A 14,980-nucleotide genomic window follows, 5' to 3' on the forward strand; every position below is an offset into this window, starting at 1 on the left:
GGCATCGACGACGAGTTTGCTTAAAAACTTCACCGGCTACCGCAGTTTGCATCGGTCGCTGCAGTCTCGTAACTTTGCAAATTCACCCAAGCTTTGAAGAACCCTCCCTTTGCCACCCCCTTCCGCTATATCTGCTCCCCGAAGTCAGCGTCGTCAATCGAACTTGGTATTCACTTTGTGCCGCCGCCAGCTACCTTCGCCCATTCTTTCCCAAACCTCTCGCAACTTTCTCTCGTCACAATGACACTTCGACATGATAAGATAGAAGCACTTGGCCCCGTCCCTTTTGTTGCGCGCGGGAGCTTGGACTTTTTTTACGGATGAATTTCGAAGAGAGTGTCGGTGAAATAAAATGTTGAGCTGCGCGGCTCAACGAAAGTGATGGTGCGATAATTGAATTTCCGACGAGTTTCTCCTCGGTACTCGAAGTGCGAAATAGAAGAAGGAGTACTCTTAATCCGTAATTTGCCCCTATTTATATCGCTTCCTCTCTCGTGCCGACGACAACGACTGTTATATAAATAAATATCGCGATAAAAATATAATACGTACTTGCGGCAAGACGGCGGCGGTAGACGACGAGCTAAAGACGTTCCTTCCTTATCTCGCAAATATAGATTGCACGAGGCGCACCGCGATATAAAAAGCTAACTGCCTCTCGAGGCGAGGGGCGCTCGAGATCGACACCTCCCAGCCGATAATTTACCCTATCGTGAAACATTATTATTTAGTTGTCAGAAGCTTTTAGTTTGCTCGTGTTTTAAACATTTTTGTAATTAGATTCTCTATCAAATTTCCCTCGGGAAAAAGTCGATTCCTTCGTTCATCGTGGAATTATAAAGGATGAGCCGATGTGTCCGGGACGCCCTTTATAAACGTCATCTCCATCTGATTAATTAATTCTTTCGCGAACAATAATGCAGAGCAGAATGTTGAAGAGGAAAAGGAGAAAAAAAAAATGGGACGTTGGGATAAGAAGAGAGGAACTGTAATTAACTCGCGCGCTTTCCGCACGTCTTCTCGTTAATATCGCTTTTTATTATTTTTTTACGTCACAATAATATTACTCTCTTATATAACAAAAGCACCGATACACTTTCTCTTCACAAACATCTATTTGCAAGCACACACGGTTTCGCATATGTACATACCACAGGCCGCTCGTATATCACGCTAATTTTCGAAAATCTAGGAAATTTTCCTCACACGTTCGAGTCGAGATAACTTGTCTTGCTCGACTGATGCGACATTTCTGTGTCTAAGTTATGTCGGCCGCAGTCGTAGTTTTAAGTAGTCATTTGCTATTGATCAGGAATCGAAAGAGAAAACGAGATCTTAACATTTCCTTAGAATTCAAAAAGAATTTTTTCGAAATCATTAATTACATTTATATACTTATATATAATTAATTATTTAATTATTATAAAACTTTTATTTTTTATTCTAATATTTCAAAATATTAGAATATTCTGGAAAGTATTCTAAAAAAAAAAAAAAATAGTTAAGTTCGCTAGAAATAAATGCGGATTTTTTTACGGAAACTCTTTTGAAGCAATTTTGTTCGATTCCTGCGTCTAACATTTACCGTTCATTAGTTCAATGTTCCGTTGTGTCTCGCATGCTCTGCCCGATCAGTAACGATCGCTCTTTTACATTTGGCCACGACATGTTTGCGCAGCATTATCTCCCGGTAATGGATTGCGACGACATCTGAGGCGCGGCAGCTCCCTTAAGCCGGAGACACAAATTCTGAAAAATCGTCTCGGACCCTTTTTACACGCACTCCCTTCGCCACCGGGCGTATATCATCCAGCCAAAGCCCATAAGTCCCCGCAGCGGCGAATCTTGTTATTAAGCCTAAGGGAAAAAAGGCGCCAGATATCGGGAGAGTATAATCGCAAAATGACTCACCTTCGACGGGTAATTTATGGGAGTTGTGCGTTCGGAGAGCCAATCACTATATCTCAACCGCGCAAATAATCCTGATTGTTTCACGATTATCGATTTTCGTTTTGCGCAAGAAGGAAGACATCCCGGTTTCGTACAAGGGAAGTGCTAGAGTCTTGCGTGCCGAGAATCGTCTCTTCGCGTAAATATACGATTTCCTATTTCATTTTATTTATTCGCCGTATTTCGCACGCATAACCGTTATTGCGATAATAAATTTCGGCTCACTCGCACACGCGAGCGTTGCTTTACATAATTTGCCTCTATCGAATTTAGCACATGCTCGTAGATACCGTACATCTCTTTGCGCCGCGGCGGGGGAGAATATTTCTTTCTTCCTAAATAAAGCGTCTCTCTCTCTCTCTCTCTTTCTCTCTCTTATCGCTCTCACCACTGCCGCTTCATTGTCTTTATTGTACCTTTCTGTCGCACGATGCGCAGCGAGTCAAACTAATTTAATTATTAAAACACCGGTAAGAAGAGGTCGAGAACGATTTATTACATTTCCCCGTAGAGATTTCATTGTACTCATTTTGCCTCGCAGATGAATTCGTTATATTCCGCGAATACCCAAATGAGAGAGAGGGAGAGAGAAAGAGAGAGAGAGAGAGAGAGAGAGAGAGAGAGAGAGAGAGAGAGAGTCTTCTTCTTTTTCACCAGGAAATAAAAATGAATATCTAAATTTTTCAGGTAAGAGAAATTAAACGAGGAAACGTGTGGATGAGAGAAAGGGGAAAAGCTGAAGAAACGTATATCATTTTGCGAGAAATACTTATACATTTTTCATATTTCATCGGGCAGGGCATCGCCGCGGCGCCCTGTCGAAATTAGGACGACGGGGAAACATTCTTTCGCACACCATCGCCCTTTTAACGCTCCGAACATCTGTCGCCATTTGCACGCCTTGTTACACGAGTTACGTTCCGCAAGCCGATCGATTTCGGTTACACCGTGTATCCAGCGGGACATGAAGGGGGTAGATCAATAACATTAATTACGCTAATTGCGTCTGTGCGGGCGGCCCCCGTTCTACTGACTTTTGTCCGATTGACAAGACACGACAGTGGATTGTACGCCAGGCGTCGATAATACCTTACGATCCCGGCTTAGGATTCTCGCTCTTGAACCCGGCTCCGACCAACCTAACAAGCTATTTGAATTAATTCTAGATTTTTTTTTAACCAATGCTGATCGCACGCGAATGCGTTCGACTAGAGAACACCTAGCCGGAAGACTAATAATGTCGCGTGCACTAAAGAACTTTTAAATCTGTTAATATTAATAGGACGAGAAAAGATTTGTTTTATTGTTTTTTTTTATCTTTTTTTTTTTCACGAAAGAAAGATAACCATCTTTTTTCGCATCTGCCGCGAAATATGACGGCTCTTGTGAAGCTTCTAAGAGACCTGTGCGCGCATGGGAAAATATTATCGCCCGAGAAAACGCTGCGGAGAAAAGTCGACGCATATGAATGGCGGCGGAGCAGAGGGACCGGTAAAGTCTATTACGTCGCCTGCCATTACGGATAATGCCGCGTGACGCGTTTTGCCGTCTAAAAGGATGGACCGTTACGTGGGTGCGCGGGATACGATGCTTAATGAAGTAACGTGGCCGCCAGGAGAAGCAATGTTGCACGCCCTCGGTAAAAATGCCTTTAGCTTAAGCGGGCTTAAGTCTATCAGCCGCGAACATTTTGTACAAAACTAACGGAGAAGAAATAGTGAACGCGACATATTGGGGTGATAGATGTAGATTTAGAGAGAGAAAGAGAGAAAGAAAGAGAGCGCGACGTTACATCCAGAATCCGCTGTCCAGAATACGAATCTAATGAAATATAGCGATAAAAATCTGCAAACGCAAAGTTTACATTCATAGAAGAACTTTTAATATTGTCATCGCGATCTACTCGTGTCGATTTACGCATGTCAATATGCGTAAAAAAAACAAAAAAAATGAATGAAATACCGACTATAACAAAAAAGAAAAAAGAATCACTGGAGTTCCTGTGTCACCGTGGTTTAGAATTAAATTAAAAAATTCCGGGCTACACACAACGAGAAGGACATGGAATGAATTTGGACTTCTAAATTAAATTTTCGTCAAAAATCAATTGCCGCGATATTGAATTGCGGATATTGCCTGTCGTCGCGCTTGCCGCAGGAAGGACCGGCGGGCCGGCTCGCTAAGTGAACCTTTAGGAATCCGTAGGATCCGCCTTTCGTTCTGGCGCGTCCGTCTCTTTGAACGTCGTTTGTCTCTCACGTCCCGTGGCTTACGTTTCGCAGCCTGCGGACGTATCCGGCGGTGGCTGCGGCCACTCGAAGTCTGCACTGCGGTCTTGCGCGGTTGGCTCTCCTCTGTTTCCCGCTCGGCGCTTCACCGTCCTTCAATTGAACTCCCGTTGCCGGAGTGCAATCCGTGACAGCCCGATCGCGCAGACGGGGAAGAAAAATCGGGAATCCGAGCGCGTTTATGACACAGAGGCTTCCTGGAGGGCGTGCAGGTGAGCGTAAAGACCGCCGGCCAGCATGAGATCGTCGTGAGTGCCCATCTCGGCCACGACGCCACGGTCGAGTACGCAGATCACGTCGGCGTTCCTTACGGTGGCCAGACGGTGAGCTATGGTGATGCACGTTCTGCCGTTCATGGCTTTGTCGAGGGCCGCTTGCACGACCTGCACACAGAAAATATATCGGATAATGTGAGAAAATATTCCGCGGGGACACGTAAATGGCGTGAGATCAATGGCGAGCATGAGAAAGGTAAACGGCAGTTGGATCAAACATTTGATTCTACGGCTTCACGTTATACATTTTAATCATTTCGGCGGAGTTCTCACACGCTCCGTCATTGCGCGCCGGGAATATTTTAGTGTAATTGTTACGCGAAGTTTGAAAAAACTGCTCGAATGGCCATTGTTTGGAATTTTCCATTTTTGACACATATTTTGAGTACATTTACGAGTTAGAGAAAATCAAGATCTATTCAGAAATTAATCACCCGCGTTAAAACGGAAAAATATATCCTCGCCGTTTTCATATATACATATATATATATACGTATATGTATTCAGAATAATATAATATAAATTTTAATTTAAACATTCACGCGTTGTGCATATGCATGACAACCTTTACACGAAGCGTAACGTGTCATACGTGTCGCGCGACAGCGGAAGTGTTAAAAACAATTTACATCAATAATACAACGCCGCGCGTGCGTTCCTTGTTTTCGGGATATAAATTATTCAGCGCATCTTCCGAATTAATTCTGTAAACGCAAAGCAATTAACGCGAGCGGCCAAATTAACGCGAAACAGGTTTAAATCAGAAGAACGAATTAGCAACACTGCTTCCGCGGAGCTAATCGAACGTAAGCACTCACCCGTTTTTGTTTTACGGGCCGGCAACAAAAGGGGGGGGGAGGGGATGACGACCGGGGATTGTGTTCCGAGAGAGAGAGAGAGAGAGAGAGAGAGAGAGAGAGAGAGAGAGAGAGAGAGAGAGAGAGAGAGAGAGAGAGAGAGTCGAAACAATATACCAGCGAAATTCATTTGGCCACGATGAGCCGTTTCCCGACCGGGGTGCGTAACAACCGCCTGCTCGTAAAGCTGAACATTTCCGATTGTTAGCGCGATAATATCAGCAATGGCATTGCAGCCGATTCATTCGACAGATCGACAGAGAGGGAGAGAGAAGGAATGAAGTAGTACAAAAAAAAATATTTATCCGGCTGTTGAGACCCAGACTCGTTTGATGGATTATCGTGGTGTTTTTTTTTTTATTTTATTTTGTTTTTTTTATGAAATTGTTTTACGAACACACGGACAGAGAAGATTGTGATTGCACGGTTATACAATTTGTGCCGCTGTGACAGAGGGCTGATCCGTGCGGCTATCACGCCAAGTTTTAATCGAACGCGCGAGAATTATCATACAAAGCGCGTCGGCATATAGTTTGCGTAATACGCGGTCGCGAGTATTATTTCGCCGCGTGCACTTTGATTCGCACTTTTTACCTGTATTTTTCGCGAAAATCTACCCCGGCCTCGTTAATATTCATCGCTGCGCCGCGAACGCGCGCACCGTATCGATAGTTTAGATCAGCGAAATCGGCATTCGGCCCGCATAGTCGATAGTCTAGTCTGCTCGATATCGTAAATATACAGATATTTATTATCCCAACGCTGCCGAATATCGCGCCCGTTATTGCTTATTGGAAATAGTTCCGTTTATAACATAATTCCGCGCTGTTTGTGCCGCGTACGTTTGTCTCAATAGCAGTTTTCGCGCTAAAAATGTAAAGCAGCTCGCTTTAATGGCGCGCGAAGTAGAAAAATTTATGAGATAACAATTCATTATTGTAATAATTTATATTTCCATTTCGTTACTAATTTCATGTAGAATATTTCTCTAAGTACAAAGTTAAAAATAGATTATACGAAAATTCTTGGCTTATTTATAGTCGCGTGCAAACACGCTCAAGAAGATTAAGATTTTTCTTTTCGCAATTAAAAATTCGATTTGCCTCTGTCATACTTTAAACACTGCTCTTCTTTTCCGCTTGTGTACATTCAAAAGAAAGTTAAGATAAACAGACGTAAAGACTTGGTACTGGCGCGAGATTAACAAAAACTATGAGCAATTACATCCTCGCACACGTCATAAATGCGAAAGAGTTAAGAAAAATGGATAACGAGGGCATCCTCTCTCTTTTTGCGAATTAAAGGGCGCGACGAGAACGCAACAGACGTTCTTAACGGCTGCCACCACGGCATTATAAAACGTGCGATTCCGTCGGCAAAATTCACGGAGAAAATTCGCGAATGACACCCGAGGGAGCCACGTGGCCGGAATAAATCGCGCCGTTTTCACTTTCGACGGCCATTAACCCGATTGCCTCGGTCGTCGGCCGGCCGTCTCGGGAGAGCGATAACGACCGTGTCGTTTGTATGATTTTCGATCGGAATCCAATCTTGCCGCGCCGATCTCGCCATCGCCATCAGCGAACTGGGACGTCATCTCCTTCCGAGGATCGCGGATGCGCCGTCAATTGATATAGAAAGCGTACACGCTAACACCGAGCAAACGGCGAAAGCTGAACGCCTCTTTCATTCCGGACCGAGATCGTTCTGCTTCGCGAATCTCGCACAAAGCGTTTTATACGATTAATAAGCGACTTCCTGCAATGATTATGCAACGATCCGCGGACGCGTTTATTTCAGGAGTGATCGCTTTCGACGCGCGCTTTTATCGCTCTTATTTTTCGGCTCGATGCACTTCCGAACGCTGTTCGCGTAATCGCGATTCGAAGTAAATAACGCTTGAATAACGCCCGCCGAACGCTTCATTCTTGATATTGAGAAACGGATAAAAGGATAAATCGTCGATAAAATTATTCACGAGGCACTTTCTTTAGGAGAACAGCGATTCTTACCTGTTCACTCTGAGTGTCGAGAGCTGAAGTGGCTTCGTCTAACAGCAAAATTCGAGGATTTCTCAGTAGCGCACGCGCGATCGCCACTCGTTGCTTCTGGCCACCGCTAAGCTGCGTGCCCTTTGATCCCAATCTCGTGTCGTAACCCTGAATTAAACAGACAAGTCGAACATTTTTATTCGTATGAAAAGGAACGATTACGGAATATCGACACGCGCCACGTGAATTTGATATATTAAATTGCATTCTACAATGTATTTGCACATCGTTCTCTCATTGTTCTTATTTCTTTTTCAATAAACTTCGAACTCTCCGCGTGAATATTGCGATAACGACGCGAACTAACCAACGGCAAGGAAGCGACAAAGCTGTGGATATTAGACATCTTGGCGGCCTCGATAATCTCGTCCATCGGCGGCTGTCGACTGTTGTCGCCGTAAGCGATATTCTCCGCTATTGTTCTATCGAAAAGCACGGGCTCCTGGCCTACAACGCCGAGCTGCGACCTGAGGCTGGTCAACGAGACCGAGGCGATGTCGCGTCGGTCCAGCGTCACGCTGCCGGAGAGCGGATCATAGAGCCGCTGCAGCAGCTGAATACACGTGGACTTTCCGCAACCGCTCTGGCCCACGAGGGCCACCATCTGACCCGGCTTCACGATTAGATTTAGCCCTTTGAGCACCTGCATCTCCGGCCGCGTCGGATAGTGGAAGTCGATTTTCGAGAATTGTATCAAGCCGTCCGCTTTCTGAAAGAAAGAAAGATACCACGCTAGTTAATCGAAAAAGATTCCATGATCTCGCATTACACTCGTGACGCGCCTAAGCTCTAAGCGATACGAAAAATAGAGGAAGCGTCGTTCATTATAGCAGGAACACGTTCTAGTTTTTTTTTTTTTACGGAATAGTTAGTCGCAGTAAAAGCGTTATTGTAACGCGATTAAATTATTCGAAGATATTTAACGAGGTACTACGCTTCATTTAATTTACACGAAGTATTCTCTGTCGGTCTTGGTTCCGCGAAATCAACCAAAGTCAATTCCGCGTTTCGAACGTAATTAACGAAACGCTGCTCGGGGGGCTATCAGTTAAGCCACGAATTCCTAATGAATGCGATATCATTTGCATGTCGCTTGAACGCGCGCGCAAACGTGTGCTGCGCTGCAAACGAAACAGAAAACCGCGGACAGATGCGACTATTAAACTTGCATCCGGCAATCAGCGACGTTTACGGCAAGGCGTCGTTGTGATCATTCAATTAACTCGCGTAACCGTTGCGCACGTTTCACAGATCATTAAAACTGTTTGCAATCTCCCCCGTGCTGTATGCAACGTAGGTTACGTAACCTGTTTGTCGAGTATATTACGAGTTTTCATGCTCCGTTAAAAATCCTGTTATCAATTCCGTGATACGATAGTACCGCGAGTACAATGCATAATAAATCTTACATAACAAATTCTATGCCTGTGTGACAAGAGAGCTACAAATACAAAATGCATTTAGAAAAATCTTGTGGGAGTCGTAAAAGAGATTATGGAAAAGTCCGCGTAAAACAAGCTGCCAGTAGTTTTATATTCTGGAATCGTTTCCCGAAATTCCCGGGAAATTTTGTTCATATATAAAATATTCGAAAATTTCTCGACCCTCTTAATTTAATTGTGTAATTAATTAACAAAATTGGTATATTTTATTAATTTAATTTTTAATTTAATTATGTTGATCACTTTAATTATTCAAATTTATTTGCCTAATTACGCGAGAAATTAATTCACAAATGTTAATCATTTAATAAATATTAATTAATTGACAAATATTAATTATTGGGCAAATCAGGTTAAATCTAACAATCCATCTTTAACGGTCTATCGACTCGCGAAATAAATCGTTAAGACTAATGATTTCACGATTCAGTAATGAATGTAAATGCCATGTTCAATGTCGCACAAAATTCAATTAACTTTGCGCGAAGAAACTAATTAAAAGTTAAATCTAGTTATATAGGTTCTGCGCTTTATTGCGGCTCCACGTTGCCCGGCGAATTTTCTATTCTTCCTCGGCGGAGATTTAATTTACATGTTTTATCTTCTGTGACACAATTATCATTCAACATTAAACACTTTGATAGTTCCAAGCCGACAGCGATTTGAATTTCGCAAACATTGATATCGTTTAAATCGCATTATTATATCGCATCGACCAATCTCTTGCTTGTTTAATAACCACCGCCAAATACACATTATGGTGGGAAAGCGTGCAATGGCCGAGGCGCGCTGTATACCTCGCCGCTCGCGTAACTAGTTTACACGCCGGATATAATATCACGGTGAACTCACCCAGTCCAGGTCCTTCCCCTCCGATTCCGACGGCGAAGTGATTTCCGGCGTTCTGTCCAACAGCCTGAATATCCTGCCAGCCGAGATTTTGGCCGTGTTGAAGTTGGGCGCGAAGGCCAACGCTTGGCCGAGCATCCACGAGCCGAAGATCAACGCTTCCGACACCTTGATGACATTCTGATAATCCAGCCCTTCCCTTGCCACCAGGTAGCCGCCGTAATAAAGACTTATGGCGTATCCGAAGAACGGCGCGGTCTGCCCGCACGAGAACACTATTCCCCGCAATCTGTTTCTGATCCTGGTCGCCTTGGCGACGTGATCCAGCTCCACGCAGTACTTGTTGAAGAACAACTCCTCCTTGTTGATGCTGGCGACCGTGCGGATGTTGGTTATCGCCTCGACGGCGATTCGCGTGGCCGCCTCCATTTTCTTCTTCTCCTGCATACCCTGGCCGCTCATCACCCTCGCCTCGAAGAACACCGCGCCGAGCACCAGCGGGATCGAGACCACCGAGACCAGCGTCATTTTCCACGTGTAATACATCGAGAGACCGATGCCGATGACGAGGGTCGAGAACGCCTGAAGCACAGAGCCGACGCGAGTCCCGGTCGCGCCCTGAACGGCCCCGGCGTCCGACGACAATCTCGCGCAGAGCGCGCCCACGCTGTTCGAGTCCTCGTCGTACCAGCCCATCTCCTGCTTCAGTATCGCGGCGAACGCCATTTTTCTTATACGCGTCGTCATGCGCACGCCGGACAGGCCGAACATGTGCATCTGCAGGAAAGTGCCGACACCGGTGACAATGCCGACGACGATGAAGAGTATCGAGTAGTAGACGGTTCTCTGCACGATTTCATCCGCGTCCGAAAGACCCAGCACGGCGTAGACCTCGCCGAACAGCACGGCGAAAGCTGGGAAGGACGCGCCAACCGTCGCCGCCGCGAGGCATCCTGTCGAGGATCACGCAAAATACGAAGTCACTTAGAAAATATTAATTTTGAATAATTACATCGAAGAAAGAAAAAGAAAAACGATTTTAAGATGAAAAAGATTAAGAGGCAAGGCTTCCCATCGGCCGGAAATTACCGACTAAATTATACGGCCACTCCGGTTTGTTCAGCGCGAATATCCTCATCATGGGCGCCTCGTAAGGTTTTTCGTGCTCGTCCAATTCTTCCGAAGTACTGGATCTCGCGAGCGAGAGTCGATGAGAGTGCATCGACAGTGTCGAGAATTGCTTCATCAGTGGCGGTTTCGTCTTCATTTTCGGGCTTGTCACCGTGGCCTTGGCGGCAGCTCTTGTGGCCTTGTCTAATAACAGAGAACGAACAGCGTACTTAAATGCTTAGAAAAAATTCATACGAAAATAATAGAGATAAAAATTGTCGACGCGCACCTTTAGCTAGGTCTCTTTCGTGCGCGGAATGCAGCCCGTAATAGTGGTTTTTGAGTGCCATTAATTCTTCGTGGCTGCCCTGCTCGACGACGACCCCGTCCTTGATAAATACGATCCTGTCGACATTCGTGATCGTGGAGAGCCTGTGACTGACTATAATCGTCGTCCTTCCCTTCGCTGCAGCGTCGAGAGCCTTTTGCACGGTCGCCTCGCTGTGAACGTCCAACGCGGACGTCGCCTCGTCCAGCAGAAGAATCGCCGGATTCCTCACCAACGCGCGCGCGATGGCAATTCGTTGTTTTTGCCCACCCGATAGTTGAGATCCTCTCTCGCCCACTGGACTGTCGTATCCCTAAATCCGAAGATTTCATCGTTTTGATCCTTACACATTATCGAGTTGACAGCAGAATATATCATCGCGGACTCGGGGCGTCTCGAGAAAAATGATTCTTTTTTTTTTTAACCAAAACTATGAACAACTTCTACAAATGTATTGTTCGTTATCGTTTGATCATTTTGATTTCAAGTTAGTCATGAATTCGTCAGTTTGTTCGCTATAAAAATTCTCAGCGTGATAGAATTCTATTAAGGTAGTTTATCTGTGTTTTTTTTTTGCAAAAAAATGCAAAAGTTTTGCACATGTTTTCCTCGCAATCTTTTTCTATTATTTTCAAATTTACAAGAATCCCGTTATTCACGCGATGTGCATTTGTAATCACGGGTGTACAATGCCGGGCATAGTATCGTCAGTAATGCCGGCCAAAGCTATCAATTGCCCGAGGGCAGTTTTCGAGCGATTTGCGGTTTGAAATAACGGTTATTTAATCAAGGGCGAAATATTATAGCTTGTCACACCTGTGGTGCATATGCAACGCCCGGTTTAATAAATACGCAAGCTGCAACACGTTTGTTGATAACGATAATCCTCGATCGATGCTTTGATCCGAGTCCGCACAGGCCGTCCCGAATGCTATGAATAAAAAAAAAAAATTGCTTTTTGGGCGAAGAATTCACTAATAAATTCTGCATAAGGTTCATTGAATTCATTTTTATCGCGCGTAATCTAACAGTTAATGTAATAACTATCGGAAACAATCCACAATTGTTATCGCGGCGGCCCGCAGCGCGCACCAATCAATTGCAAACGCTGATAAACTTACACACCGATATCCAGCCGGCTTCATTTTTCCTACCGTGTGCGATAGGTGCACAGGTTAAACCATCGCGAGTATTGAATTCACCTACCGATAATCCGCTAATAAACGCCTAATCGTTGACACACGCGTAATCTCGGATAATGTTATTTACTCGCACACGGTTTAGCACGCGTGTTTTATCGCTTGTTTGCGCGCGCGCTACGCGCGCCGCCGGGCGCACCTGAGACTATTGTTAACAAATCGCAACGCGCGATGACAACGATTATATCCAGTCAGGAAATTATTCTCGTGACGGGGGAAAATCACCGATCGGAATTTATTGCTTTATCTCGTTACATCAAACTCGACATTTGTTGCTCGCTGAAATCTCACGGAACTTACACGTGTCCGACAAAATTTCATCGAATAACAAAATCGCGCAATCTCCCGCACTGACAATAATTCATTTTGCGAAACATGGAAATCGGTCGCAGCGGATTTATTCTCGCGACGGCAGAATTTAACCAATATTATTTCGCGCATCTTCGAATAACAACTTTCAACAATAATTATCTCTAGAATCCACGTTTGTTTCGTTCAAAATAATCAGAATAAAAGCATCGTAAAGAAGCTTTTTTGGGGGGGAAAAATCAAAGTTGGACAATATCTTCGTTGGGTTTTCAATCGCGAGCGACACGCCAACGTATCCGCCCGCTCCACCGACTTCCCGTTCAAACTGGCTGAATCAATCGAACTCACGCCCGGCACGACCAGAAAGGAAACTATAATACCGGACGGGTAAAGGGCGCGGCTGGAATACGAGAAAACGGTGCGACGGGTGCTCACCTCCGGCAATTTGCTGATGAAGTCATGAGCGTTCGCTTCCTTCGCGGCTTTAATCATCTTCTCCTCGGTGATGCTGTCGTTTCCGTAGCGGATATTCTCCCGTATAGTTGTGTCAAATAACACCGGCTCCTGCCCGACCACGCCGATGTGCGAGCGTAGCCAGTGAACGTTCAGCGTCGACACGTCAACCCCGTCCAGAAGGACCTGCATAGAAAAATACGGACAATTTTGAAAATTGTCTCTTACGTGCACACATCGCGCACGCCACATCCGAGCGCATCCCGCGAGAAACGAGAATCGATAGCCGAGCGGCGAGAGTGACGCGGAAGAGCGTCATTTATATGAAAATAGACGTCGCCATCAATCAACGTAGCTTCCAAGCAGGACAAATATATGTATTTTTCCTTTACGCTGATTAACATTATTGCTTTACGTATATTAAATCACAATAATAAAATTGAAATAAGATTAAAATAATAATAAAAGCACGGAATTAGTGAAACTAGTGAAAAAATTTAAAAACGTGATTTGACGAGAAAAATGTCAGAAAAAATATATAGAAATGCAATAGAACGATTTACAAAAAATATATTATTGTATTTTTGTACGCACAGCAAGAAAACAACGTATTTATAGAAAAATCCATATTACACAATATTTATTTTGGTATTGCAACTAAATGTTTGTACGCAACTGAAAGTTTACGACTTTATCGAACACGCAAGCGCAATACATTCATCGAATAGAACAAGACGAAACCAGAGAGCATAAACCATAAAACATTTATTACACGAATGTACAGCGTGCCACATTACTGCACCTGCGACTGCTATGCTGCCATAAAAACCGCGCCCGTGTGAAAATTGCGTTGTCCTTCACCGCACAATATATTTGATTCCGATCGAGTTAATTTAATGATATCGATCACGCGAAAGTGCGACTAAAAAAATTTCCACCACAAATTTTCTCCGTCGTGAAAACATAAATAGGATAAGTAAGCTGATATCGATAGCGATAAGACGACGCTCGAAACGTGTTCGATGGCTTTACGGATGATGGAAAATATAATACGGCGATGATGGCTATAAAACAATTATTTTTTGAATAATGCCAAGTAAATTACTGTCGCTCGCCAAGTTATTCATTCAATGTCACATTTCACGAGGGATAAATACGCCATTCGGACATTTTTGGAGTTACATTGCGCGTTTATTTATTAACCACCTCTACATTTTCGTACCAACTCATACAAACGACGTTATTCTTTATCCCTTTAAAATAATTTTTGTAAACAGAAAAATTCCAACACTTTTTTTTAATGAGTGCTTTTCGCGTTGCATTTATCGTGAAAGTTAGTAATTTCAACGAAATAACGAATTGTTTCTCTGGTGAGAACCAAAACCTGACAAATCGCCACTCACCTGTCCACCGAGAGGATCGTAGAGCCGCTGAATGAGTTGCAAACAGGTCGATTTTCCGCATCCGGATCCGCCCACGAGCGCCACTGTTTCGCCGTGATTGATCTTGAGATTCAAACTCTGCAGCACCTGAATATCCTTTCGCGCCGGATAACAGAATTTGACATTCTTGAATTCGATTTCGCCGTTGACGGCCTCCAGCCGCTTGCCCTCCTTGCTCAGACTGTCGATCACCGGCACGCGATCGAGAAGTTGAAAAATCGCGGCTGCCGATCCCCTCGCGACCGCAAAGGCCTCGAGATGCGGCGAGGTCAGACCCATGTTTTGCGCGCCCGATAAAACGCCGAAAAACACGATCACCAACACCGCCGGCGTGTACTCCTTCACCTCCTTCGGGCGATCGTCCACGATTAATTGCACACCGTACCTGTAGTACAAAAGAGGCTTCACTTTTTACCAGAGCGCGACA

General features: G+C 44.5%; 1 protein-coding gene across 6 annotated transcripts in view; it reads right to left on the reverse strand.

The window, feature by feature from the left end:
• Positions 1 to 1,017: 1,017 nt before the first annotated feature.
• Mdr49 (Multi drug resistance 49) overlaps positions 1,018 to 14,980 on the reverse strand; it is a 61,121-nt gene continuing 47,158 nt past the window's right edge. For all 6 annotated transcript variants that reach the window (XM_012380587.2, XM_012380585.2, XM_012380586.2 and 3 more), the window contains 8 exons: positions 14,515 to 14,938; positions 13,094 to 13,297; positions 11,112 to 11,463; positions 10,802 to 11,026; positions 9,716 to 10,665; positions 7,729 to 8,130; positions 7,383 to 7,529; positions 1,018 to 4,621 (listed from right to left, as the gene is read on the reverse strand). In XM_012380587.2, the coding sequence (XP_012236010.1) occupies positions 4,418 to 4,621; positions 7,383 to 7,529; positions 7,729 to 8,130; positions 9,716 to 10,665; positions 10,802 to 11,026; positions 11,112 to 11,463; positions 13,094 to 13,297; positions 14,515 to 14,938 (2,908 nt within the window). In that variant the 3' untranslated portion in view covers positions 1,018 to 4,417. The remainder of the gene's footprint in view (positions 4,622 to 7,382; positions 7,530 to 7,728; positions 8,131 to 9,715; positions 10,666 to 10,801; positions 11,027 to 11,111; positions 11,464 to 13,093; positions 13,298 to 14,514; positions 14,939 to 14,980) is intronic.

This window comes from Linepithema humile, chromosome 1 (genome assembly GCF_040581485.1).
Source record: "Linepithema humile isolate Giens D197 chromosome 1, Lhum_UNIL_v1.0, whole genome shotgun sequence".
Lineage (NCBI taxonomy): Eukaryota > Metazoa > Arthropoda > Insecta > Hymenoptera > Formicidae > Linepithema > Linepithema humile.